This window comes from Sceloporus occidentalis, unplaced genomic scaffold (assembly GCF_023333645.1).
Source record: "Sceloporus occidentalis isolate IW3139 unplaced genomic scaffold, rSceOcc1.0.p SCAF_5, whole genome shotgun sequence".
Classification (NCBI taxonomy): Eukaryota; Metazoa; Chordata; class Lepidosauria; order Squamata; family Phrynosomatidae; genus Sceloporus; species Sceloporus occidentalis.
In genome coordinates, this window is record NW_028316985.1 from 99,470,433 (window position 1) to 99,497,538 (window position 27,106).

The following is a 27,106-nucleotide window of genomic DNA, read 5'->3' on the forward strand; positions in this document are numbered from 1 at the left end:
GAGTCATCTTGGGACAACGCTCTTTGGCTTAGCAACAGAGATGACCACCACCCGCTACAGTCGGACACAACTTAGCAATCATGTCAAAGGGAAATACCTTTACCTTTACCTAAGTGATGTGTACCCAGGATCTTGAGCCAAGGGGGTGCAATATGCAAGAGCAAGAATTAATGTGCTTGGGAGAAGGGGAAAGGACTCAACTTTGAAATGGGAAAGAACAGAGAAGGGCGAAAGAACAAAACAGTGTCCCTCAACCTGGAACCCTCTGGCTGCATTGGTGTACAAGTTCCACCAAGGATGACTGCCTGAGCAGCAGCTGGAAACCAAATAAGAGCTGAGACTCCCTTCGGGCCTTGATCTTCTAAGTAGCAGTTTAGCAAAGATTAGGTAAGTGCTTTTCAGGATCATAATACATTACAATGGGTGACCTCAGACATGCTGAGATTAGAGTTTCTGATACAATCCATAGCTTTCCTTTTTGCCCAAAAGCAAGGGCTTTAAGAATTGTGGATCAGAAATCCTGTTTTCTTCTTCTTCTTCTTCTTCTATCTCTATCATCATACATTTGCTCTCTTTGCCACCCCCCTTGCCTTAATTGTCAGGGGGCCCATGGTGACTGTTGCCGAAGGAAATAATCCCCTTCAACAATCATAGAGCACCATGGCAACTGGGACGTCAGCATGAGCCAGCTGCAGGTTTACATCCTAATTTCTGCCTTTCCTTGGGATCCGATTCCGAAGCATTTGAGGTAAGCAGGCAGTGCATGTATCCTGGAAAATGAAAGCCTTGGACAAAAACAAGGACAGATTCTTCAGTGCAGTGGCTGCAAAGGTAGGATGTGTGTGAATGATGTTCCTTTGCATTTTCAAGAAAGCATGTTATACAAATGGTGTTTTCTGTGCCACCTTTTTCTCTTTCGTTTTGATGCCAGCTCTTCCTTGGGGGAAGGGTGAGAGGCAGAAACACAAGACACAGAGCTTAATGAAATTATTGATTCTCCAGTGTGGCAATTTGCAGAACATAATTTTTTACCTCACCTGCCCTCCAAAAACCTTGTTGCTGTCCATGGTTCTGCATATCTTTTTTTAAAAGAGACTTCTAAAGGGGATTTTGTGAAAGTGTGGCTATTGATTTGTTTAGAAGATGGAGTCTATTGAAATGAGATAGTCTTCTTGTAGGTGCCAGTGACTGGATATAACAACTGATTCAAACAGAGGGTTCTAAAGAAAACATTTCTGGGGGGATTCTAGTGCTTAGCAAACTGGCAGTCGAAGTTGTGGTTTCAACCCTGTTTACATATAAAGGAAGAGTTTGTTCTTGCTATTATGTGGAAGCAAGGAGCCACATGATCCATCTCCAATTTGCCATGTGATCAGTTCCAGGGAGCTAAAAGGTGATGGGTGCTGACAGTGAGACCTGAACAAAACATTAGTCTTTTCTCTTTCCAGGCAAACAAGACAATACAATGTATCATCCTTCTAAATTTAAATTGGATTAATGTCCAAATGAAGAAGACTTTATAGAAACTATGAACATGCTTTTGATCTCCAGTATGACAAATGCTCTTTCGGCTGGAATTCCTAATTGAAAACAACTCACCGAATTCTGGATTATGCTTTAAAGCAGGTATGACTACTTCTCTCTTCCTCTTAATTGCAAATGGCCTTGTTAAAGGAAAACTATGTTATCCTACAGAACCAAAAGATTTAACTTTAAATTGATTTCCATTTTCTTTGAGCATTGTTAGGCTGCTTTTTAAATAATCCATCATCAGGAATGTGAAAGAAAAATCAGTGAAATATTTATTCTGTTTAAACAGAAATTGGTCCACAGCCTTCCAGCAAGAAAGGCGGGCTTCTCCTGCTAAGTATGGGCAATTTAGCCCCTAATACATATATGCATGTGCATGCTTGTGCACACACACACACACACCAAAAAACAGGGAACAGTTTGGGGGAGCTGCAATGGACAGGGAAAGTACTCCCTAAAATATAGTTTTGAGAGATTGAGGAATTACCTATCCTTCATCCCATTGGACCTGTCAAAATCTAGGGAGCCCCCCTGACTGGAACAGTGCAAGTAAAGGAGGACAAGCTGTCCTCTTAAACCAGAGCCAAGACTTGGAGAAAGAGAAATAAGATAAAGAGATTCTCTGGCCAACATCCTGGATTCTGGGGGTCTGAAAGAGTGGTTTCAGTTCAGTAGGGGACCTTCAGAAGGAGGCAGGCAGCTTGAGCTCTTGGTTCCAATAGAACCTGCCCCAGAATTGTTTGGCCTGAACTTGGAATTCTTTTTAAAGCATTCTCATGCAAGGAAAGATGAGGATGACATCAGAATTTCTTTAAAATTAGCTTACTTACTAATTAGCTTACTTGCTGTTCACCGCTATGATCTTTGGAATAGCGGTATATAAATAAAACAAATTATTAATTAATTAATTAAAATAAAGGGGTTTCTTCAAACAAGGCTTGTTGACCTGGACTTCCAGAAGCACCTTACGTTAGCCAAAACAATGGCTCAGGCAAGCTTCCACTCAAGAAAGACATTTCAGAAGTGTTGTCAGTCACTCTTACTCCAAAGGTAACATTTTCTATCAGTGTCATTTCTTGTCTATAATGCATTGTTCACCAGATTCAGGGCTACATGGAGACAGAGGGAGATAGAACTTTGTTGGGTATGTGGGGGAGATATTCAGTATTTCAATTGTTTGATCATGAAACAAGCAAACGATGTTGGTAGATAATGGAATTCAGCAGAGATGCTGACTACAAGATTTGACCAATCAACCCTTGCTCTCCTTGGCCAGAGACTTGAAAGTTGTTCAATTTTTTAGCATATACAGTACATGTACATCTGGCAGGGGTGTTGTATAGATATGGCTATCTGATAGTGGGATTGGTACATCTGATCAGAAGTTTCCCATATCTGTCAGAGCATACAACCAGGAATTTTTATTTCCAGCAGTCACTTTTCTCTCCTAGCTCTAAAAGCCAAAAGAAAATAAGTGAAGGCCCTGTTTTGTCAGCTCAGGTTGCATGGCCATGACAGTTTCTGACAGTGTCAGTGGTGATCTGCAGAAAATGGAGAGAAAAACTTCATATGTTAGGGGGAAGATGGGTAGAAACAGTGGCTTTAGGAAGACGGTTGTTGTTGTAAAATGGTGGTCTAGACAGACTTTGATCTGATCCTGAAAAGCAATTGCTATGTTCATAAAAATATGCCTTTTAGAAACCTAAAATGCCCATGACTCATACCTTTGCGCAGTTCTCTGGAGAGTTGTTATTGCTGACATGTGCCTTTAAGTGTTAGCTCTAATAAATAGCAATCCTATTCTACGGTTTTCTTGGCAAGATTGATGCAGAGGAGGTTTGCCATTGCTTTCCCTAAGGTTGAAAGAATGTGACTTGCTCAAGTTCACCCAGTGAGATTCCATGGCTGAGAGGGAGTTGAACCCTGGTCTCCTAGCTCAACACTCAGACCACTGCACCACACTGGTTCACTTTTATCAAGAAAGGTTCTTTTAGAACTGGAATTAAACCAAAAACCTATCCAATGCAGCTTCAAATCTGGCATGAAACACTGAACTAATTTCCAGAAAGAAAAGAAATAAAATAGGTTGGTTAATTTAGATCTCATCCAATTCAGATTCCTTTATGCTCTTAGTTATATCATTAGAAACCCAACAAGGTCTAAATTCTCTCCCAGTGCTCCTATCCTCTTACCTAGCCTGACCATACATCCATATTCCATGAAATTGTCCATAAAGGATTTCCAAGGTGACAGTTGTATGTTGGCCAAGCTTGTTTTTTTTAAGTTTAGCCATGTAATACTGTAGTTTAGATATAACAAGGTAAATGGTTAACGTGTTCAGAGAAGCTTCCCAGGCATTGCATAATTGTCACTTGCTATTTGATGTTCTTTTGTTGCCTGTTTTATTGAATCATTTCCTGTATTGCTATGTATTTTATATGTATTATCCTACTATTTCTTAGATTGTACGCCATAGGCAGGTTTACTCTTTTATATTTATTGTTTTATGTACAGTGCTGTGCAAATCTACAGTGCTAGATAAATAATAATAATAATAATAATAATAATAATAATAAGAGATCCCAGCTCCATCAGGCCTTCCCTGAAAGAAAAGCCCACCCCTCCATCCACCATCATCCAGAGAGGGAGAAGGGTAAGCCTGGAGCAGGGACGTAGCCGGGGGGGGGGGGTCCGGACTCCCCCCCTTCCATTAGAAAAATGAATGGTGTGTGCTGCTGCGCCACCGCACCCAAGCCCCATTATAATGGTGGCACTTAGTCTGGACCCCCCCCCCCTTCCTAAAATCCTAGCCACGTCCCTGCCTGGAGGGAGTGAAATGGACCTGATCCCCTTCCCCACAACCATTCCCTTCTCCTTTTGTGTCATGTCTTCTTAGATTGTAAGCCTGAGGGCAGGGAACCGTCTAATTAAAAGATTGTATGTACAGCGCTGTGTAAATTTACAGCACTATATAAATAAAGCTTAATAATAATAATAATAATAATAATAATAATAATTTCATATTTTTGCATATCTCCATATCTCTATTTTTCCCCTTTTGCCAGTATAAATTACATCATAGTATAAAATCAGAAAGAATAGGGACAGAATTTAGGGCTTTTCAGTCCTTGTGAATGTACCCAATTTTAGATAAATAGACAACTATCTAGATCCAGTTACTAGTCCCCACTACAGTAGACAAGTTGAATCAATGAGATGCACACTGGTGTTGATTAACCATCGAGTAGTTGGTTCAGTGGGCCCACTCTGTCTAGGATACACAATTGGATTTGTGTCTTACTATTTTGTTTTGGTTGTATTTTCAACAGCAATATTGAACTTACCAATATAAAAGCAGATATAAAGAGAATCAAGTCATAACAAGTTGCTATCCAATAATGCCATAGGCCCATTTACACTAACACTTGCCAGTTATAGTGCTGTGATTCCACTTGAACTGCCATGATTCCACCCTGTGGGATCTTGGGGTTTTGTAGTTTGGTCAGAGACACCAGAATGCTCTGCCTAAGAATACTAAATTGCCCTCCCCAGTCCCAGGATTCCAGAGGACAGAATCATGGCAGTTATATTGGAATAATAGCACTATAATCCAGTAGTGTGAATGAACCCCTGGTGCTCTTTTGACCTTATAAACTTATTGTTGCTTTTTGAATCCCTAATGATGCATTCATTTCATATTTAACTGAGATGTAGTTATTTTGGCAACCCATTTTTAATCTTTTATTTTCCATTACCCAAGCATAACAGCTTCACAGAAATAGTTTTTTGTGGGTTTTTCGGGCTATGTGGCCATGTTCTAGAAGAGTTTATTCCTGACATTTCGTCTGCATATATGGCTGACATCTTCAGAGAAGATGCCAGCCACAGATACAGGTGAAAGAAACATCAGGAATAAACTGTTCCAGAACATGGCCATATAACCCAAAACACCCACCAAAAAAATTGGATGCCGGCCATGAAAGCCTTCGAGTTTCACAGAAAGCTACTTTATACATCAAATTAAGTTCTACAATTTAACACATTTGTTTTACAATATATTTGGTACAGGCTAGTTGCCATTTTTCAGTTGACTGTCTTTAAGCTTCTAAAAGTCTTTGGAATAAATGTTACCTTGTCCCCAAAATGGCATGTCCAGAGGCAGGGCACCTATGATACTGAACAAATTTGGGGGAAGTTTCTGCCTTCATATCCTATTTATTCTGACTTCATATCTTGCCTTCATATCCTGCTTGGGATTGCACTTTATGTATTACCCCAGTGTCTTTTGATGAAAGCTGATTTTAAAATCCTCTTGCAGATTAAATTAATTTTTTGAGGGGGAGAGGGTATTGTTTTGTTTTGTTTTGTTTTAAATCTCTTTTTACCTGAATTGGAGATGCACTCTAAAACCAAGGCAAAAACCCAAATGTCTGATGCTAACTTCTCAACCGTACATTCTTTCTTTTGGAGCTACACTCTTTAATTTTGATGAACTTTTGCGGACAGGCTAACATTAGGAACTCTTAAGGAAGAAGGAAAGAAAGATATTTTATATTGCCTGCATGAAGGTTTTGTCTAATTTCATTTTCTTTTTCTACCTACCATAACATAGGCATGGGATATGAAATACAGCATTATTTATGTGATACAGCTAACCTTAGCAACACGATGTATTTAAAAGGTGTATGCTCTGTGGCCAACAACACTAAATTCCAGTGACAATGTTGATGTGGTTCAGATTGCTCAATATTCCTTTGGAAATAATGAATGTCATGCCTATAAAACGAGACAATTTTTGCCAAATACACATGTTTGAGTGAGCACATAATATATTCAGCTTAGACTACAACAGAGCTTGAAAATCTATGGCCCAGTACATACCGCCAATAAGTGGTGTACCAGGGCTGATTCTAGGGTTAGGGACCGCATGGCAACCACACGGTCCCTAACCCTAGAACATAATGGTGGCGTAACAATGGTGGCGCCCTGTGTACATGGGCGCGTCACTGTTACATAAGCACTGTGTGGCATCTGCATGTTGCCGCGTGGCGTTTACATAATGAGTGCCCCTGCAGCTTTAAAAGAACCTGCAAAAAGCAGGTTCTTTTAAAGCCGGAGGGAAGCTGTGCAATTTGGTGGCTGTGGCTTCCCTCTGGAGGAAAAACAGGCGCCGGCAGGCCGCCGTTTTTCGGCAGTCTGTACTGAGCTTATGTCTCTTATTATGATACTTAATGCATACACAAACTATTCTCTGTTAAATATAGATTATTGATATCTATACAGCACAGTCATATGCATATCTGCTAAGAAGTAAATCCAATTAAGTTCACTGGGATTCACTCCAAGGGAGTTTTGTATGGGATTGCAGCCTTAGAGTGCATATATATAGAATCTCTATATGTGTCATCAAAAAAGGGACATGGGAGTAAACTACAGAATTAAAAGTAGATACACAGTCCATTCTAGATCCACATTGTCATGATTTTTTTTCTGCTGTATGATTTTTAACCAGTGTGGTGAAGTAGTTTGAGTGTTAGATGTCCTTGTCCGGTCCTTTTCTCAAACTTATCATATGATTATGCAAAGATTATCAGATGACGTTGAGCTTATCCAGTCATTGTCCCATCATTGAACCACAATTGACCGCGATCGCACAAAATACTTTCACATGACGTCGTGCTTATCTTATCATTGTCCCATCATTGAAGTGGAATTACCCTGTCATTTTGTATTAATGGGAGTTCACATTAATACAATTCCACTTCAGTGACGGGACAAAGCGCAAAATCTCTGAAATGCTTTTGGCTGCTCAGGATAAGGACAAGGGTCTGCTTCACTCCCAACCCAGTCCAATCCCTGTGTTATAATCTCCTATGACTTTGGAGATCGGGGTTCAATTGTCTCCTTGGCCTGGAAACCCACTGAGCAAATCATACATTCTCAGCCCCAGAAAACCCGGTGATAGGGTCAACTTAGGGTCGCTATAAGTCAGAAACTATTTGAAAGTGCACAACAACAACATACCTTTGCCTGATGAAGAAGCCAGTGCAGCTTCGGAAGCTTGCAACATGTATTTTGTGCATTTTGGTTGTTCCAATAAAGGTATTGCTGTTTTGTGGATTTGGGATGTTATTGTACTTTGCTAACACAGCTACCTCAGGTTATATATTCTAGGCATGGGTAGGAATTCCTTATGCGTTTTGTTCTGGGTATATATGCTCCGAGGTACAGCTTGTAAAATTATTTTTAAAAGGGATGATTGTTTAATGACTCCTTGAAGCCTTTCATGACTTGGCAGGAAGAGGATGCTATACCAATATTCTACATCTACTCAGTTACAGATGGCTACATCATGTTGCTACATTAATTTTTCTTAAAAGGAATTTCCTAAATTCAGAGATTTCAGTGACCCCTTGACATGTTGTGGGCCTCTTTGTGACATTGGTGCCCTTCATCCACAAGCTTTAACCAGATTGTTGTTGGATGCCTAAATAAAATCAGTGTTGGCACTAGTTAGGCCTCCAAGGGGAGGGCATTCCACAGTTGAGGTGCCACAGCTGAGGAAGCCCTCTTTCTCATCCTCAACCAGTGGCCTCACTGATGGGATACACAGAAGGGCCCCTTCACATGACCCTACTCCTAATGCAGGCACATATAGGGAGAAGTGCTCTTTCAGGTAGTGAGGTCCCAAGCTGTTTAGGGCCTTAAGTGTCATCACAAGCATCTTGGATTCAGAATGGAAACCTGTACAATTCTATTTAAGTTTTGTGTTATATAATGTCTATATGGCTTTCCAGTCAGCAATCAAGCTGCTGTCTTTTGCACTATCTGCAGCTTAAGTCATCTTCAAGAACAGCCTCATACAGAGTGTATTATGTACAACAGCATAATCAGGAGGTTATTCATGCATATGTTTCAGAGCCCTTTATAGTAACTCTTTGCAGACATGCCCATAACCAGACATTTCTAGCACACCAAAAGACTACTAATACCAATGTTCCCTTGGCATGTGGAAAACCTTATAAGAGATTAGGCCACACTTCACCTGATCCTAGGAATGGTCTCATGTCAAAGGTATGAAAGGAAGTGTAGGTCACTCTGGGAACCTTTCTGTGATCCATCTGCCCTTGTCATATCAACTATTATGAGGCCTCCAGCAATCCCAGCCCACCCTATCTTGGATTCAGTTGAGATATTTTATTTGAAACATATTTCTATCAATATATATGGAGCCCTGGTAGCACAGTAGTTAAATGCCAGTACTGCAGCCACTCACTCACAAGCCACAAGGTTGTGAGTTCAGTCCCATCCAGGGGCTCCAGGATTGACTCAGCCTGGCATCCTTCCAAGGTCACTAAAATGCATACCCAGCTTGTTGGAGGCAGTTAGCTTACACAGTGTAAACTGCTTAGGGAGTGCTTAAGTGTACTGATAAGTGGTATAGAAATGTACTTGCTATTGCTATTGCTATATTCACTTCATTGGCAACAATTCTGCAAGGCTCAGTTACATAAAAGTATTCTCAGCTAAAGATGCCAAGGACTGGAGCTGTGACTGCAAAGTTTGTCAACCTGCAGTCCCTCAATAAAATGCTCTCCAAGAAAACCTCACAAAGGCAGCTCATAGAGGAGCACTATAACCATGACCATCACTGTCTAATACTACTAGCATTACCACAGTCCATGAGTGAGGAGATGGGTGGGAACACCTTAGAGTCTATGAAACTCCATGGACAGAAAGAGATGGCATGGGTATTGTTAGGAAATAGGAACAACATTTCTGTCTCTTTATTTTGTTGTGTATCAGTGTTTAAGGTGAAACCAGTCTTTTCAAGTTCCTCAAAATTATCCTTTGTAAATTTACTGTCAAATAGTCTCCAGAGCTTTTCTGAATAGTTGGGAAATTTTTTGCTAGGGAACCAATCTATTCAATGCCTTATACACCCTTCATCCTATGAAAAGAATTGCCCCATGTATACCACTCTCCTTTGCTGACAGACTACTGAGTAAAAGGAGAATGGTGGGACAAAATCTCCACACATGGTACATTGCTTGGAAGGCAGTGGAGACAATATGATATGCAGCTGGTCTGAGCCCAAAAACTGGATATTTGTCATCATCCTACAGTGCTTATCTTCAGTATTTGATGTCTGAAAGTATAGATAGTCTATCAGTGGTATCTAGTTTTCATTTGTTTTAATATATATGTATTATCCTATATGAGAGCCAACATGGTGTAGTGGTTTGAGCGTTGGACAATTACTCAGGAGACCAGGGTTCCAATCCCCACTCAGCCATGGAAAGCCACTGGGTAGCCTTGAACAAGACTACTCTCAGCCCCAGAAGAAGGTAAAAGCAAACCCCATCTAAACAAGTATTCCCAAGGAAATTCCATGATAGGGTTGGCATACATCAGACACTTTGAGACACCCAGCAACAATATCACAATATTTCAGGGTAGAGTACAAATATAATCAATTTAAAAATAATTTGAAACAATTTAAATTTAAGGCTATAAGAACTAAAGCAACATACTTTTATATCACCAAGGGGTTGATGCAGCCTGTGTCTTTGTCCCTAAGAGTGATTTTTGTTTTCATTTTCACTAATTGTTGGCCTTCTCTCTTCATGCAGCCCTTTAAAGCAACGACTGAACATGCTGCTTGCTCATGACATGGATGACAGTGCTGCTCCTTTTCTTACTCCAACATCTGGCCTGCTTCCACAGAGCCACCAGGCAGAAACATCTAAACTTATGCCAAACAATGCAATGAGGGAAACTGCACTTGAGAAAAACACAACAGCCTCACGGTATGAGTTGATGCCAGGAGAAATCATAGCAGCCGGCCTGCTTCTGGGAGCTTTATGGTTATTCTCTGTCTTTGGAAACTCCCTCGTTTGCCTGGTAATCCACAGGAGCAGAAGAACTCAGTCTACAACCAATTACTTTGTGGTCTCCATGGCCTGTGCAGATTTACTCATTAGTATAGGAAGTATGCCATTTGTGCTTCTTCAGTTAGCTTCTGATGGGTGGATGCTCGGGAGCATGATGTGCAAGTTAGTAAGATATTTTCAGTATCTCACACCTGGTGTACAGATGTACGTATTGCTCTCCATCTGTGTGGATAGATTCTATACTATTGTCTACCCACTGAGTTTCAAAGTATCCCGGGAGAAAGCCAAGAAAATGATTGCAGCATCTTGGATCTTTAATGCTGCACTGGTATCTCCAGCTTTCTTTTTCTTTGGATCAGGCTGGGACAATCACTGCAGCTTTTTCCCACCACATTCTTGGGATGGGGCTATTTATAGCATTATCCATTTATTACTGGCTTTTTTGATTCCATCTGTTCTCATCATTCTCTTTTACCAAAAGGTAATCAAATATATTTGGAGGATAGGCACAGATGGTAGAACAGTCCGGAGGACAATGAACATTGTTCCAAGGACAAAGGTGAAAACCATCAAGATGTTTCTGATGTTAAATTTATTTTTCCTGCTCTCATGGCTTCCGTTTTATGTGGTTCAACTTTGGCATCCATCTGAGACAGACTACCGAAAAAGTTCCCTGGTTTTTATGTCAGTAACATGGATATCCTTTAGTTCTGCAGCCTCAAAGCCTAGCTTGTACTCTGTGTATAATGCCAATTTCAGGAGAGGGATGAAGGAGACCTTCTGCATGTCCTCCATGAAATGCTACCGAAGCAATGCATATACCATCACTACAAGTTCAAAGATAGCCAAAAAAAATTATGTTGGGATCTCAGAAATACCTGTGCCAGCTAAAACTGTTTCCAAAGGCACCATATATGATTCATTTGACAGAGAAGCAAAAGAGAAGAAGTTGGCCTGGCCCATTAATTCAAACCCATCAAATACATTTGTCTAATTCCAGAAAAATATTTTCCTTAGTCAGACCAAATTATCCAACTCTCTGAATGGTTTTGATTTATGTGGAAGGGGGTTTCCATATAATATATAATGCAAAACATAATATGAATAAATATTTTATTTTATTAAATCTATTGATTTCCTTGTATACTGGATTTTAAAAAAAATAACTGACCTGCTTTAGAACAAATGTCCTCCTAATAGACCTAGGCAATCATATCAAACTTTTATACTTTCTATATTTCATGTTATTTTGTAAAAACTGATGAACATCTGAAGATCAATCCATTATGTACAAAAAAAGAGAGAGTAGATCTACCAAGGATATAGAGGCATGACAATTATTTCAACAAAGTTGGAGAAATGAATGTACAAAGTTCACTTCTTCCTATTTAACAGGGACAATTCCTTTTCCTTGGGATCTGTCTGGTAAAAGATTACTTTAACCCTATTATGCTTTTGGGAGATATGTTGGAGATACTTTTTAAAATGTTGGTGATGTATACACACATGCATTATAGCATTTTGGATTTCAGAACCTTTCCTGGGATGCCTAATTCAAGTTAAATGTCAAAGGGAGACTGGATCCATCCTAACTGTAGCGTGTAAGCATGCAAATGTGCATACATAACTGTGAAATGCCAGGTCACTGCTTTTCTTCCCCCATCCCTATAACCACCTGTGCTACTAATAAATGTTGCTGGCTGTATTTGGCTGACAGGCACAACCACATCTATTTGCCATGTAAACATGCTATACAACATTCTTAGGGAACTCTTGTGGTCACTCTACTAACATGATCAAGTTCAGGACAGCAAAAGAACAGTGAACGTGGCTTGGAACAGGGTATTTTTAAAACTCTGGAAGGCCTGGGACACAATGTTCATTTGAGGCTTCTTCCCTAGGGTCATGGTGGTGTAGTGGTTAGAGTGTGGCCAGAGACTTGGGAAATACAAGCTGTAATCCTCACTCAGCCATGAACCTTACCAGGTGACTTTGGGTCAGTCATTGACTCTTGGCCTAAACTTCTTCACAGAGTTGTGAAAATGTAGTGGAGAAAAGAGTTATGTACCGTATATACTCAACTATGAGTCAACCTCATGTATAGGTCATGGTTTGGGGACCAAAATTGTGGATTTTGCCATTACCCATGGATAGGTCAAGGGTAAAACTTTGAGTTCAGTGTGTGTATGTGTGCATACTGCAAGAGGGACTCTCATTGAGGCTTTTTACTTCAGTGTTCAGCTTTCATTTTTTCCTTCGTGCGGGCGGGAGAGAGACTCTTAAACAGGAATATCAATCAGTTACCCAGGACTCTTTCTGCTTGGATCTTTCTTGCTAAACTCCTTCACTTTGCATGGGGAAATCTGAAAGAACTGCTATCACGTTTCATAGTGACCCATAAATAAGTTGACGTGGGATTTGGGGGTCAATTTTGGGGCATAAATTTGTAGACTTATAGACAAGTATATACGGTAAGCTTCATTCAGTTCCTTGGAGGGAAAAAGGAGTATAAGTGTAACAACAGCAAGCACAAAATGTCTGAGTATGGGCTAGACCTACTGCTGTATCAGGACTACTAATGCCCTAGAGCCCTGGTGGTGCAGTGGTTAAATGCCTGTACTGCAGCCACTCACTCACAAACCACAAGGTTGTGAGTTCAGTACCAGCCCAAGAGCTCAATCTCGACTCAGCCTGGCATCCTTCTGAGGTCACTAAAATGAGTACCCAGCTTGTTGGGGGGAATTAGCTTACACTTGGTAAACCGCTTAGGGAGTGCTTAAGTGCACTGATAAGCGGTATAGAAATGTATTGCTATTGCTATTAAATATGCTGTCGTGACAAAAGGACACTGTCACCAGGAACACTCTTGTGATTTTTTTTTTCCTCACTAGGTTTATAGAGCACAAGATACAGTTGGCCCTCCTTATCCATGGATTTTTTCTACACGGATTCAAGCATCCACGGCTTGAAAGTATTTTTTAAAAGGATAAATTTCAAGTATCAAACCTTGATTTTCCCATTTTATATAAGGGACACCATTTTGGTATGCCATTGTATTTAATGGGACTTGAGCATACATGGATTTTGTTATTCACGGGGGTTCCTGGAACCAAACCCCAGTGGCTAACAAGGGTCCACTGTAATGGGCTTCTGAAAGAACTGAACCAGCCACAGTGTAGCAGTGCTGGTGCTGAAGTGGCTCCTTCCATGTGTGTCCAAGTCAATTGCCTTTAAAAAGGTCCTGGCTTGTAGGCAACAGCCTTTGGCCAAGAGATAAAAGTTAGCAATACTTAATGTGCAAACAGATGCTAAAATATATATGCAATGATCCCTAAATTATTGTATATACTAGACTAAAAGTCAACCTCATGTATAAGTCAAGAGCAGGTTTTGGAGCAAAAAAAATATGGATATTTATATGACCCCTGGATAGGTCAATGGCAATACATAGGGGCACACAGCCTGTACTGAGTTCCCTAAAGTAGCTTGTTTCCTCAGGTGCAGCCGTGGATCCTATCTGATTGCCAGCACTGAAGAAAGATGCTGCTCCAGTCCAGTTGACAACTGCATGCAGAATGGAGACAGTATGCCATCCAATCCTTTATTTCAGATACCAGATAAAACATCAGATAAAGATGTTTTTCTTTTATTTTTAAGAAATAAAATATTTGTGGTTTCAATATATTTAAAGCACCACTGTTCCATAATGTTAGTTTTCAGTTAAGACTCACTGAGCAATTTGCATGTCTCTTTCCTCCCAGTAGATGGTGCTGCAGGCAATAGGCAGATGGGAGCAGCTGCTCATGTCATTTGATCAAATGCCACCTTTTATTCCAAAGAGCAAAGATACCCAAAGACAAACAACTGTAATTGATTAATCTTACAAATACAGTGTATTGGGGAAGAGGTAAATCTGATAATATCCCATAACTATCCCTGGATTCTTAGCACTCTGCAAAGCACTTCAGCTGTTACCCAAAATGAGAACAGTTGTTTGACATTAAATGCATTGCCTACATGTGTTGTGTGAATTTTAATTTCATTTAAAGTGGATTTTTCTTTCATTTAATAGTAATCATCAAGATCTATTTTGAATCAAGGCGATAGCAAAAAGGAAGCCTAAACCTGGTCCTCCTCTGCTGCATTGCTGATAACCCTCTTCAGCCACTCACTCATACACTGCAGTTCGCAATAGAGCAGGGGAATCATTCAAAACAGATGCATCCTTGTATCTGCTATATAGGAGCCCTGGTGGTACAGTGGTTAAAAGCCAGTATTGCAGCCACAAGGTTATGAGTTCGATCCCAGAGCTCCAGGGTTGACTCAGCCTTCCATCCCTTTGTAGGTCACTTAAATGAGTACCCAGCGTGTTGGGAGCAATTGGCTTACAGATTGTAAACCGCCTAGAGACTACTTAGTTCAGCATGAAGCTGTATAGAAATGTAAATGCTATTGCTATTGCTAGGAAGCAGTGTGATTAGTGTATTGGACTAGGACACTGTAGATTAGGGTTTGATTCTCTCTGCTCAGCCATGGAAACCCACCGGGTGATATTAGGCACATCACACACTCTCAGTCCCAGAAAACCCCATGAGAGGTTTGCCTTAGGGTCGCCATAAGTCAGAAATTGTTTGAAGGAACACAACAACATACAATCATAGGATCATAGAGTTGGAAGAGACCACAAGGGCCATCCAGTCCAACCCCATTCTGCCATGCAGGAAATCCCAATCAAAGCATACCCGACAGGTGGCCATCCAGCCTCTGCTTGAAGACCTCCAAAGAAGGAGACTCCACTACACTCCAAGGGAGTGTGTTCCACTGTCGAACAGCCCTTCCTGTCAGGATGTTTCGCCTAATGTTGAGGTGGAATCTCTTTTCCTGTAGCTTGCATCCATTGCTCCACGTCCTAGTCTCTGGGCAGCAGAAAACAAGCTTGCTCCCTCCTCAATATGGCATCCCTTTAAGTATTTAAACAGGGCTATCATATCACCTCTTAACCCTCTCTTCTCCAGGCTAGACATTCCCAGCTAAGTCGTTCTTCATAGGGCATGGTTTCCAGATCTTTCACCATTTTAGTCGCCCTCCTTTGGATATGCATTATATATATGCATATGTTATTATTGCTACCAGCCTTTTGCTCAACATTTGACTGGCTACCTGAAATCATTGTGTGAACTTCTGCAGATAAGCTCAGGAGAGGAAGTAAGGCAACAGACATTATTTCTGAAACGTGTTCTTTTTTATTCCACAAGAGAGAACACCTTGCTTTTTATAGTCTCTCACAGAAGTCCTTTCTGTTTGGAACTGTAGTTCATCTGTAAACTACAAGAAAGTTTTGTTTTGTTTTATTTTGTTTTAGATTTCAAAAACAAAACAAAATCCATCTGAATGTGGACCTGCACTTCTAGGAATGATGATGGCTGGTTTGCATGTATGTTGCCTGTACTAACCATATAGCAATAGCAAGCAATAGCAAATACATTTCTATACCGCTTATCAGTGCACTTAAGTACTCCCAAAGCGGTTTACAAAGTGTAAGCTAATTGCCCCCAACAAGCTGAGAACTCATTTTAGCAACCTATGGAAGGATGCAAGGCTGAGTTGACCCTGAGCCCCTGGCTGAAACTGAACTCACAACCTTGTGATTTGTGAGTAAGTGGCTGCAGTACAGGTATTTTACCACTGCACCACCAGGGCTCCTAACCTCTACAAGAACATGGGTGAAGAACATCTGGCTCTCCAAATTTTGTCAGACTACCAATCCCAACAACTCCTCAGTTGTATTTGTCAGTTGCAGTCCAATTCTATAGGCTTTGCAGCTTTGTGGGGCTTGTGGGGTTGATAAAGGGAGAGATGTTTCATGATGAGAGAAGTTTCTAAAGCCCCATTACTCTAGGCCATGAGATGTCCCATCCCACACTCATTTATTATCCCAACCAATGCAAAGGATGTGACAGTCAAGGGAACCAATCAGTCCTGCTTTCCACATGCAAAAATGATGAAGGTTGACGATGCTAGCTTATCCTGTTTCTTAGTTACAGAGCTCAAACCAACAAATATTTGCTCAGGAGTAAATTCCACTGACCTGAGTAAACAAGGCTGGGATTAGCCTATTGACTGTGTTGACATCTTTTGGTCTTATTCCCAAATAAACAAGTATAAGGTCAGATTGTGGCTCTCTGTAGATCACCACCACCTCTTTGGGAAGTTATGTCTTTTTGCAAGAGTGGACAAGCTCCAGGGGCCAGGGCTATTCTTCTTTCCCTAGAATCCATTGGATAGGGCCACACTGAAGCCCCTAAACACAAAACAATCCCGGAAAGTGGCTGAAATCCCTCGTTTGGGGGGGAATGCTTTTTTAAAATGTTTAAAAGTTGCAAGTTTAAAAGCTGTACTTTTTTAAACTGTGAATCACCACCCTGTAGGCTTCTAAGAGAGGTAGTTCACCTTTGTCATGTGGAAGAGGGTACCAGGCCCCACAGAAACAGACCTGGGCCTACATGTGGCCCATAGGCTGCAGGATGTTTCTCTTTTCTTTGTTGCATCAACAGATGCATACAATAAAACTATTTTCTTTGGCTATACTCATTCCAAATCTTTATTTTTCCTCCAATATTTTTCTCTTGTTCTAATACTAAAGAAGTTGTTTCTCTCACTTTCTTCTCTCATGAGGATATTGAGGATCCTGCTGAAACAGGAGCTGGGAGGGATTCTCTAGTTGTAGGAATGGAGACCTGGTTTCCATGGGAATGCTGAGCTGTGAAAAATACATCAGTCCCAGCCAGCACTCCTGGCATTCCTTATACTTTTGAAAAGGTTTATGATGACTATTTATGATGACTTTGACCGAGAGATTGATTTGCTAATCTGGCCTCTCTGTATACATACTTGCAGCTAGATATCCTTTGACCCTCTTTTCAGTAAAGGTGTAGTGAGGGAAGATCCTCCCTTTGTGACAGAAATCCACTTTTGTCAAACTTATTTCATTACACCCTGTCCTATTTGGGTTGGGGGTGTTTGGCACATGTTGAATTTAGAGTATCGTAGGGAGTAGCAGTGGCAGCAGAAAGGCTCCTATCTGAATTAAAGTGACTGTGGTCATCAACTGCTGTTTTATAAAAGGCATCATTTTTGAATTAACGTAATTGCCTGTATTAGTAAATTGCCTTATGTTAGTGTATTTTGGAGTCTGCAGCCAAATCTCAGTGGCAGATGCTGAGAAAAGTCCCAGGAAATACAGATGCTAAGTGGCAAGAAACCCAGCTATACCTAAGGCTAAATCCAGTTGTTAGTCCCATGCCCCTTTGAACCCGTAGAACTTTACAAACTGTTGACTTAGAAAATTTCCATTGATTTGATAGCCTAATTTGGAATAACTAGATTTAGGTCATATGTTTTAGGTGGGCAGATAGGCAGCCTCCAACTGTGGACCAGCTATCCAATGCACTTTATAGAACTCTGTATCAAACAAAGAAGAGCAAAATAAGAGATTGAGTTATCACTCTAGTAAACATTAACAATATAATACAAAACCTCTTGATTTGGTTGGCGTAATAAACTGTGCTCATTTGCATCAGCAACCATCTGTAGTACTACATTAGAAAGGTGTAGGGATACTCCTTATATGCACCCTCTCATGGCATGAACAGCTTATAGTAAGGAAAAGATTGCTTACTACAAATCCATTACTGACCAATTATAATTTGTCTGTCTGGATATGGACCAAAAGCCCTCTTACTTTCTGCACTTTAGCAGTAGTACAGGTGACTGGGGAAATCATTATTTCCAAGTAGAGAGCGTACTTGTGCCTCTTATTTTAGACAGAAGGTGTACTGTACATGTGAAGGAACACATGGTTCTGCAAGAAACCTTAACAGAGGATGCATCTATGTGTGAAGCAGCCTGAGACAAGGCAATATTGTAACTCTTCAGACAATAGATGGAGGATGACGTTCTTAAATAGTTCTCTTTATTCAAATACAAAACATGCAAACAGACAATCTAGCACATTACAGACAGAGGAAAGGTTCTGTTTCACCCCATGTTCAGCCGTGCATCCATTTACAGAAAATTTCACATAGAGGGACATTTACAAAATCAAAGCATTTCACATATATGATCTGAAGTATCTGTACAAGGCCAGTAATATTGTCTCAAATGGCAAGTGAAGTGGGCCTGTCTAAGGGTACTACATGAGTCTGCAGCAAAAGTGAGACTGGAAGGGAGAATTTCTTGACTCACAGACCATATACTAAATCAGAAATAGGAGAGAAGGAAGGTAGTAGCAATTATATATTTGCAATCTATGCTGGGATACAGCAATTAGCATTGCATCATATACCAAAAATATACGCATAACAGCTTCAGTGTTACATCAATATCAAGCAAATGAGATCTGACTTCACTGCACATATTTTATTAATTGAACAGTACTATGACAGTACAAAAAACAAACATACAAACAAACAAAACCCAGACCATAAAGCCCAAAATCTACATACCTATAAGTTGTAATATATGAAAATAATGTGAGTTTAGAAGTCATACATTTAATTCTACCAGCTAGATATTACACTCTTTGATAATCCAACAATCATGTTCATTTCAGCATAATCACTGTAATCATTCCGTGCAAAGGGGCACATTAACATAAAGACTACAAATCACTGTTTGTTTTTAGGAACTTTAGCTTCTTTTAGCTTGTTCTAGAAGTTGGGACTTCAATTTTACATAATTCATCTTCACCCTGAAAGAAAGAAAGAAAGAAAGAAAGAAAGAAAGAAAGAAAGAAAGAAAGATAATTAGAAACTGTTTGTTATTTAAGTTTTCAGCCCATCAGCCAAAAATAATCCTATGAAACCTTATAATATATTGTGTACTGTTTTTGCCTGTAGCCCTGTTACTGTTAACAATGAAGTGTGGAAGTGAAGAAGAAAAGGAAAACAGTCTTTGTCCATGTCTCAGCCTTTGTAAGAGTAATGTAACAATAATAATTAATAATAATTTAATTTATTTTTATACCGCTATTCCAGGGATCACAGTGGTGTACAACAGCAAGTAAAACATACATCATATCATAAAAATACAACAATTAACAATTAAAAACAATTAAAACCCTACAAAACAACCCCATACAAATGGCTGGATAGATGGAATCTGCCAATTACATTGCTAGGGGAGAAAAGATGACAACAGGCTCATGGGGGGAAAGCCTGGCGAAATAAAAAGGTCTTCAGGTTCTTCTTAAAACCATCAAGGGTGGTGACTGTACAGAGCTCATGGGGGAGAGAGTTCCAGAGCTGAGGGGCCGAAACTGAAAATGCCCTCCGAAATGAACTAAATCGAGCATCTGGAACTCTCAAAAGATGTTTCCCACCCGACCTGAGAGTGCGGGGCGGACTGTATAATAACTCATGTGGCCAGCTGCTATTACTGCTCCTCAGTATCTTTACTTACCTGCTCATTGCTCTAACAACCATAACAAAGTTAAAAATATCATAACCAGCAACTTACAAGAACTGTGACTGTTTGCATCCGCCTTCACAACTTTGGAACTCTTGGCCGAGTTCTGTTGGGGTTTACTTTGTTCCTCCCCACTAAGCAAAGCTTTAATTTCAGAGGGGATTTTCCCTTGGTCCATTGCCATGCACCACTGCTTGTACTGAAATAGAGAAAAGCAATTAAAACTGAGTCGCAGAATGTAAAGTCCACAGTAAACTTAGTATAAGCTATTTGTGTGAAGGATCTAATAATGATTTCCTTCCCTTAGACATCTAAGCAATGGTAGCTGCTGGAGACACGGGGGCAGTGATGCTGACCACAGTGAACAATAGCATGTGTGCATCAAAAAAGAGATATATTACTGAATATGATGCCTAGCTAGGACAAGATATTACTCTGGAGATGATAGAGTGTCTTCTGTTCCTCAAACCTAGCCCTAAAGAGTGCCTTTAAAAGTTGCTTGGTACTGAAAGATTTGGTCTCACATCTGTGTAGAGTTGTGAGGGCAAATCATTCAGGCTTGGTAAGTTTTGTTTGGGGATGGGACCTTGGTCCAAGTGGCTGGCCCCTGCTCTTTCTGTTACATGAAGCCCATTCCAGGTCACATACCTAAGTTTGCTTATAAAATCTAATCTAATCTTTTGCATGTTTACTCAGACATAAAACACACTGACTTCAATGAGGCTTATTCCCATGTGTGTACAGGACTTCAGTCTAAGTTCAATTTGAATGCCTTGAACCACAAAAATATCATAAACCAAAGTCTGCATATGCAAAAGGCATAATGGAGAAACAGAAGTGTGGCCCTGGTGGTAGTTAGTGTACATGTAACCACAAGGTAAGCTGACTATCTTGAGTCCAGGCAGACTAACAGTTCCCTAGACATTTCATCATGTATTAGCACTTTATGGCCTAAAACTATATTGTTAGTCCATACTACAGCTGACCCACTGATTCATCGAGATTTACCTACATGTTGACTCACCATCCAACAACTGATTTAATGAGTCTACTCTAGTTGGGATTAAACAATAGGAACCCAGCTAGCTACCTAGCAGCAAGAATGCTCATCCCTAAAAGCCATTCAGTAAATCTCATTCCTTCTCTGTTTTATCTTGCCAAGTGGAGAAAAAGTGAATACGTGTAGCCTGTAACCATCCCAAATTAAATGAAGATATGTAGAGTGTGACAGAATTAAAAACATCCAAACAACAGTAAAGTTAAGAACAGAAGATTACCATTTCCAACTCTTCTCTGAGAGCACAAATTGCTCTCTCTCTGCTGGAAACCAGCTCTTCCAGGTACTGATACCTCAGCTTCTTCCTTGCCCTGCATTCTCTGGCACTCTGCCGGCTCCTCTCAAGTTTGGCTTTCAAATCTATTTTAGCTGGTTTACGGCCTCGTTTCCCTGGTTTCTTCACTTTGCCTCCAGCTACCTAGAAAAATTACAGTTAAGTTCTACATAAGAAAGAAAGCAAAAACAAGATTTTCCTAGGAATGCTATGAAATTTATTAGGTACCTTGAAAGACAAGACAGAATTTACTCTGAATATGAGATTTTACCAATTTGTCTAGTGATTACTTACACTCCTCTCTCATACTTAGAGTCACTCTCTCAGGTGCACCATTTTATTGCACCTGACCTTAGCACAGAAAAGGAGTGGTTTTGTGGAGTCCTTCAGCTACAACTACTGTATATACTCATGTATAAGTCTACAAATTTATTCAAAAAATTGGCCCCAAAAACCTAGGTCAACTTATCCATGGGTCAATGTAAGTACTGTACCTTATCTCTTATCAAAAAAGGAACCATCACCTTTTCTGAGTAGAGTGGCAAAAGGCGAGAGCTTAAGTCCACCCCAGAAGAAACTAAAAGAAGCACTACCCTCTTTATTTTAATCCACTGCAATGCCACTTCTGGCCTATTTGAATGTCTCAGTGGGAAAACAGCAGTGTGCTTTAATATCATTTTGTTTCCCTGCATCCTTTGTTACATGCCCCTAAGTTTTACCCTCGATTTATGCAGGAGTTATATAACAATCCAAAACTTTGTCCCCAAAACCTGCCCTTGACTTATACATGAGGTCGATATATAGTTGAGTATATATGGTACTTAATATTCAGAGTACAAAAATCACTTGCTATCTGCCACTCTTTTTACCCAAAATAGTATGTTTAATTCCAGCTGAATTTAAAGTTTGATCAATTATGTGAAGCTGTCCCATCTCAGTTTGCTGTCGCCTTCAAATTGTTTCCAACATATGGCAACCCTAAAGAGAACTTATAACAGGATTTTCTTGGGGAGATTTGTTCAGAGGAGATTTGTCTTTACCTTCCTCAGAGGTTGAGAGTCTGTGACAAGGTCACTCAGTGGGTTTCCATGGCTGAGCGAGGATTGAACCCTGGTCTCCAGAGTTGTAGTCCAGTACTCAAACCACTACACCATGCTGGCTCTCACTCATTTCATTTTTATCTTTATTCTAACATGCCTCAGTATTGAGTCAATAAAGATAGGAATGCACATTATTAGAGCAGTGGGCCTCTCTGAATACCCTTGTACTTCAATATCAGTCTGGAAGTATTTATTCCTTTCCTGCACTTAATAATTAAATAGATCTGAAAAACTAAAGTACAAAATGGAAGCAAACAGTTTTATGTGGCTGGCTTCCTATGATATCACCAAGGACATCCCCACCACATTTTCTTCAAGTGTACCCCTTTTACTTTTTTGTGTGAATTATTGGGATTACAAAAAACATACAGTATTACTATGGAGGCATCTACCATGTTTTTATTCTGACAGCTCCTTGGACACGTAAACTGGCTGTTGTAGCCATTATTAATGTCTTGATCTATACGACTAGCTGTGGTTTCTGATCAGTTTTACTAGATTTGTTATTATTTTGATACTGCTGGTTGACCAACTAGAGCATGGTTTGGTAAAAAGGAAGATTATACATTCAACAGGTAACATTTAAAAAGACATGCTACAAGCATGTGGGAGTGTAAGGCTAATATCTAAACGCATCAGGGATTTACTCATAGGCATGCCAGCTGCACAAGCAGAATTTACTCTGCTCAACACAAGCTATGTTTTTATATTATATATTTTCACCTCCTATCACTATGGCTGCCAACATTGCAGTAAGCTATCTTTATACAAAATGACTGTTATCTTGAAATACAGACTAGAAACACAATAATTGAAATGAGCAACTCTACACATGGTAGAAAAAGAGACATAGGCCTGTTACAGATTGCCAAAATAAAGCTGCTTCAGGTCTCTTTGGAGGTATGCTGTTTAAATGATGCATGCATCCTAAGAATCCAGAAGCTGCACCAAAGCTGCACTCCAGTGCTTAGGAATGGAGTATGGCTTTGGCGCGACCTCCGGACTCTTAGGACCCATGCATCATTTAAATAGCATACCTCCAAAGAGACCCGAAGCAGCTTTATTCTGGCAGTCTGTAACAGGCCATAAATACCTTTATTAAGTACTATCTCTGCATTTTAAAGATAACTAATATACTTTAGAGTTGGATTTCGTGTCCACAACATATACTGCTGAACAAAATATGATGTAGCAAGTCTTACATGAATACATGCAAGCTAGAGAATTCCTGGTTGTAATCTCAACTCAAGTACAAACTTCTTAGAGAAAGCCTGAGGCAATTCACTATTCTCAAAAATCTTCGCCACCCATAATCTGCATTTTGAGAATAATAAAACACTATTAAGGACTACCAAAACAAAATATACAAAGATGCTATGAGAAAACACTATGTACTCAATATTATGTTCCTGAAGTCTTCCAAGAGATCTTTGAATACTTTTTACAAACAACTTGTCTGCATTAGTTTATTAAATTTCAACTTTGTTTTAACAAACAATTAGTAAATTAAATCCTACTATCCTTGTGTCTTCAACCTTCCTCTTCACTTGCTGCCTCCTGATCATCTCAACATAGATGGTACTGTTTTAAAAGCAGTGTGCTTTATTCTGCCTATATTATGCTGTGACATGCCATATACACTCATGGCACTATATAACCCACTAACATTACAAAACGTATTTGTTTTAGTTATAAACCATAATTGCATATTACATGTGAGTAAAATTAAAATTTGCACAACAAAGCCATTTATAATGAACATATCTAAAACCATGAACTGGCATGCCATAAAATTAATAATATGTGTAATAGCTATACAATGGTGTTATTTCATAGTCCATCTGCCACTCCTCTTTGTGCCAGTAAAAGCTGTCCTTTCCACCGCTGCAGCAGCTTTTCAGTGCTCCTGCGGTGTGTGGCATCTAAATGCTGTGCCGCCGGGGCACCCAAAAGCTGCCCCTCATGTGGGCAGTGCGGCTGCATGACACCAGCTTCGGGGTGGCGGCAGGCATACGCCATGTGTATTGTGCCAGTCTGTACAAGCCCACTGTCTCTGTAGCTTGAAGCAGCTCTATTTGTACCGGTCTGCCATCTGCTCATGGTGATTCTTTTCTTTCAAGTGCTCTGAGTGCAGTGTCCACTTCACTTTCTAAAATTCGAGGATTACCATGAATAAATCTGTCATCCTCTCATGTCTTCTATATAATTATTCAGAGTACTGTTTCCATTGCCTTTTTATTTCTACTTGGTCAGATAGTGTGGTTCTTCTGCTTGTCGTATACCATCTCCACTCTTGGGTTATATTTCTCTTCGATTTCTCAGTTCTTGTGGAAGAAGTCTCTCGTTCTTTCTTTGTTGTTGTTGTCACCTTCTGTTTCTCTGTGTTGATTATTATCTCTTTGTCCTGCCTACAGGGCTAATGTTACAACTGGGCTAAAGCATGTGAAATATTCTCTCTCTGGCTTTACTTCGCGAACGAAGATTCAGGAAGGACTCATCCCGCGCTTTGTACTAGCGCGTTGGTGACTAAAAAAGCCAATTCGGGATAAACAGGTCCGGTTGCAGAAAGCACAGCAGAAAGTCTCCTTGGGTGATGTTTCCAGGTTGTGATTCTTTCTGCATTGTCGTTTCTCTTCGAGGCTCATTCAGCGTGAGCTTTCGAAGATGGCTGCAGCGTCATGGATAGTGCATCTCCATGCCTCCCTATGCGAGGCCGGGGAGGACCATTGTTGGTGATCTATCTGGCCAAGCCTGAGATGTGAAATATTCTAATTAAATGCTAACTGGATTTTAAGATTTATTCTAATTTTTTTAGTGTCATAAAAGAAAATTTACATTCTTGTTTTTTGTGACCGCTTCTTAGCGTTTTGAAAACCGTTTGATACGCAGACAGGAGTGAGTCCTGCAGGTTCTTTGTGTTATGAATGCAGATAGACCTTTGGGACTAACTCTCAAAGGTGCTACACCATCACTCTACATACCGATTCCACAGACTAACACAGCTATATCCTTGTGTTAGGACATTAGGCTTCTCAGTACCTTCTCATTGCCAGCCTTACAACAAGTGCATAAACTAGGGCAGGATTATAATGCCAGTTGGAAGGAAGAAGATGAGCATCGACAAGAATGGCCTCCCTAAGAACGGCGTGCGGTGTGCAGCCCCATAACATTTTGTTTGTGGAGAGGTCTTGCAGCACCTTTGAGACCAAATGAAAGAAAGACGTTAGCATGAGCCTTCCTTGACTTCAGTCTACTTCCTCAGATGCACTTGGATATAATAATAATAATAATAATAATAATAATAGTAATAGTAATAATAATAATGATATAGAAAGATCTGGTGGTCCCTCTGAGACTCACTGAAAGAAAGAAGTTGACAGCAGGAGCGTTCCTAGACTTCAGTCTACTTACTCAGATGCACTTGGATATAATAATAATAATAATAATAATATAGAAAGATCTGGTGGTCCCTTTGAGACTCACTGAAAGAAAGAAGTTGACAGCAGGAGCGTTCCTAGACTTCAGTCTACTTACTCAGATGCACTTGGATGATATAATAATAATAATAATAATAATATAGAAAGATCTGGTGGTCCCTTTGAGACTCACTGAAAGAAAGAAGTTGACAGCAGGAGTGTTCCTAGACTTCAGTCTACTTACTCAGATGCATTTAGTGGAGTGGAAACCAGACACAGACATATATATATATATATATATATATACACACACACACACACACACACACACGCGCGCGCGCGCGCCATAGATATGTGAGGATGTCAATTCAAATCCAAAATCCTTTGCGTATGGGAATGAAGTAGCAAGTCGTAAGGTCACTGGGAACTAGCCTTTGGGACTGGAAATGAAGTGGTAAGACCAGTTTGGTTTTGGAAACCATCCTGTAGGTGGAGAATAGATGAGTGCAGGGCGCCCCCTTGAGGATGGGGTCAGATAGTGTTGAAATGTGTGTTGTTTGTTTGTTGTTGTTGTTGTTGTATGCCTTCAGGCCATTTCCAACTTATGACGACCCTATCATGGGGTTTTCATGGCAAGATTTGTCCTGAGGAGGTTTGCCATTGCCTTCTTCCCTTGAGGCTGAGAGAGTGTGACTCGCCCAAGGTCTCCCAGCTGGATTCGAACCCAGGTACTCGGGCTCCTCGTCCACAGCTGAAACCACTTGGCCTCGCTGCCTCTCCTGCCAACACACCCCGCTTAATGCGACACAATACCCGAGCACGGCTTATATACAATACCCGCTCTTTGACTAATGAACCAATTTAACCTGCAAAATAATCCCTGGGTACCAAAACAAAGGCCTCTCGGAAGCCACCCCTCATCACCAAGGAGCCCCCCCTTACTTTGCTGTCGTCCATGCGGGCAGCCCCTCCTCGGAGTGCCCCTCTAAGGACGCCTGGCCTCGCAGTTCCTTGTTTTGAACGCTTTCCCTTTCCCAAAAGGAGGCGGGGCGGATGTCCCCCGGTGCATCTCGGGAACTGTAGTTCCGCGCCGCCTTCGCCTCCGTCGCCATAAGAGGACGCTTCTCCTGCAAGGACTGCCAGTCCCACAAACGCTTAGGACTCCTTTGCATGACAGCCAGCGACTTGTTTGTCTGGAAGGAAGGGGCAGCTCTGCATTGGAGGCATCCCTCAGGACAGCCCTAGCCTTGAAGAGATTTTGGACTCCAACTCCCAGAAGCCTCAGCTGTGTTGGCCAATAGCCTGGGATTCTGGGAGTTGAAGTCCAAAATCCCTTAAAGAGGATTGTTTGGGGACCACTGTTATAATAT

At 40.5% G+C, this 27,106-nt stretch overlaps 2 protein-coding genes across 5 annotated transcripts; one reads left to right on the forward strand and one right to left on the reverse strand.

Annotated features, from left to right (window-relative positions):
- The first annotated feature begins 641 nt into the window (after window positions 1–641).
- On the forward strand, window positions 642–11,493 carry GPR19 (G protein-coupled receptor 19). 4 transcript variants are annotated; one of them, XM_089526913.1, is made up of 3 exons: window positions 681–831; window positions 1,449–1,626; window positions 10,164–11,493. In XM_089526913.1, exon 3 carries the CDS (start codon window positions 10,186–10,188, stop codon window positions 11,416–11,418), a length of 1,233 nt encoding a protein of 410 aa, XP_089383039.1. In that variant the 5' UTR covers window positions 681–831; window positions 1,449–1,626; window positions 10,164–10,185; the 3' UTR covers window positions 11,419–11,493. The 4 variants fall into 4 exon arrangements, with proteins under 4 accessions (XP_089383038.1, XP_089383039.1, XP_089383041.1 ...); XM_089526912.1 differs by lacking the exon at window positions 1,449–1,626 and having other exon boundaries at window positions 642–748; XM_089526915.1 differs by lacking the exon at window positions 1,449–1,626.
- Window positions 11,494–18,374: 6,881 nt separating this feature from the next.
- CREBL2 (cAMP responsive element binding protein like 2) lies at window positions 18,375–26,793 on the reverse strand. Its single transcript, XM_089526916.1, has 4 exons — window positions 26,679–26,793; window positions 21,167–21,364; window positions 19,941–20,088; window positions 18,375–19,173 (listed from the first exon to the last, which is right to left on the reverse strand). Exons 1-4 carry the CDS (start codon window positions 26,691–26,693, stop codon window positions 19,169–19,171), a joined length of 366 nt encoding a protein of 121 aa, XP_089383042.1. The 5' UTR covers window positions 26,694–26,793; the 3' UTR covers window positions 18,375–19,168.
- Between the last annotated feature and the right edge of the window lie 313 nt (window positions 26,794–27,106).

Bases quoted from the DNA above. Each gene is read 5' to 3' on its own strand.
- CREBL2 (XM_089526916.1), bottom strand. The intron at 20,089-21,166 runs GTAATCTTCTGT...TCTCTATTTCAG, and splicing joins TCAGAGAAGAGTTGGAAATG to TACAAGCAGTGGTGCATGGC.
- GPR19 (XM_089526912.1), top strand. From the start codon at position 681: ATGAGCCAGCTGCAGGTTTACATCCTAATTTCTGCCTTTCCTTGGGAT. The intron at 749-10,163 runs GTAAGCAGGCAG...CTCTTCATGCAG, and splicing joins CCGATTCCGAAGCATTTGAG to CCCTTTAAAGCAACGACTGA.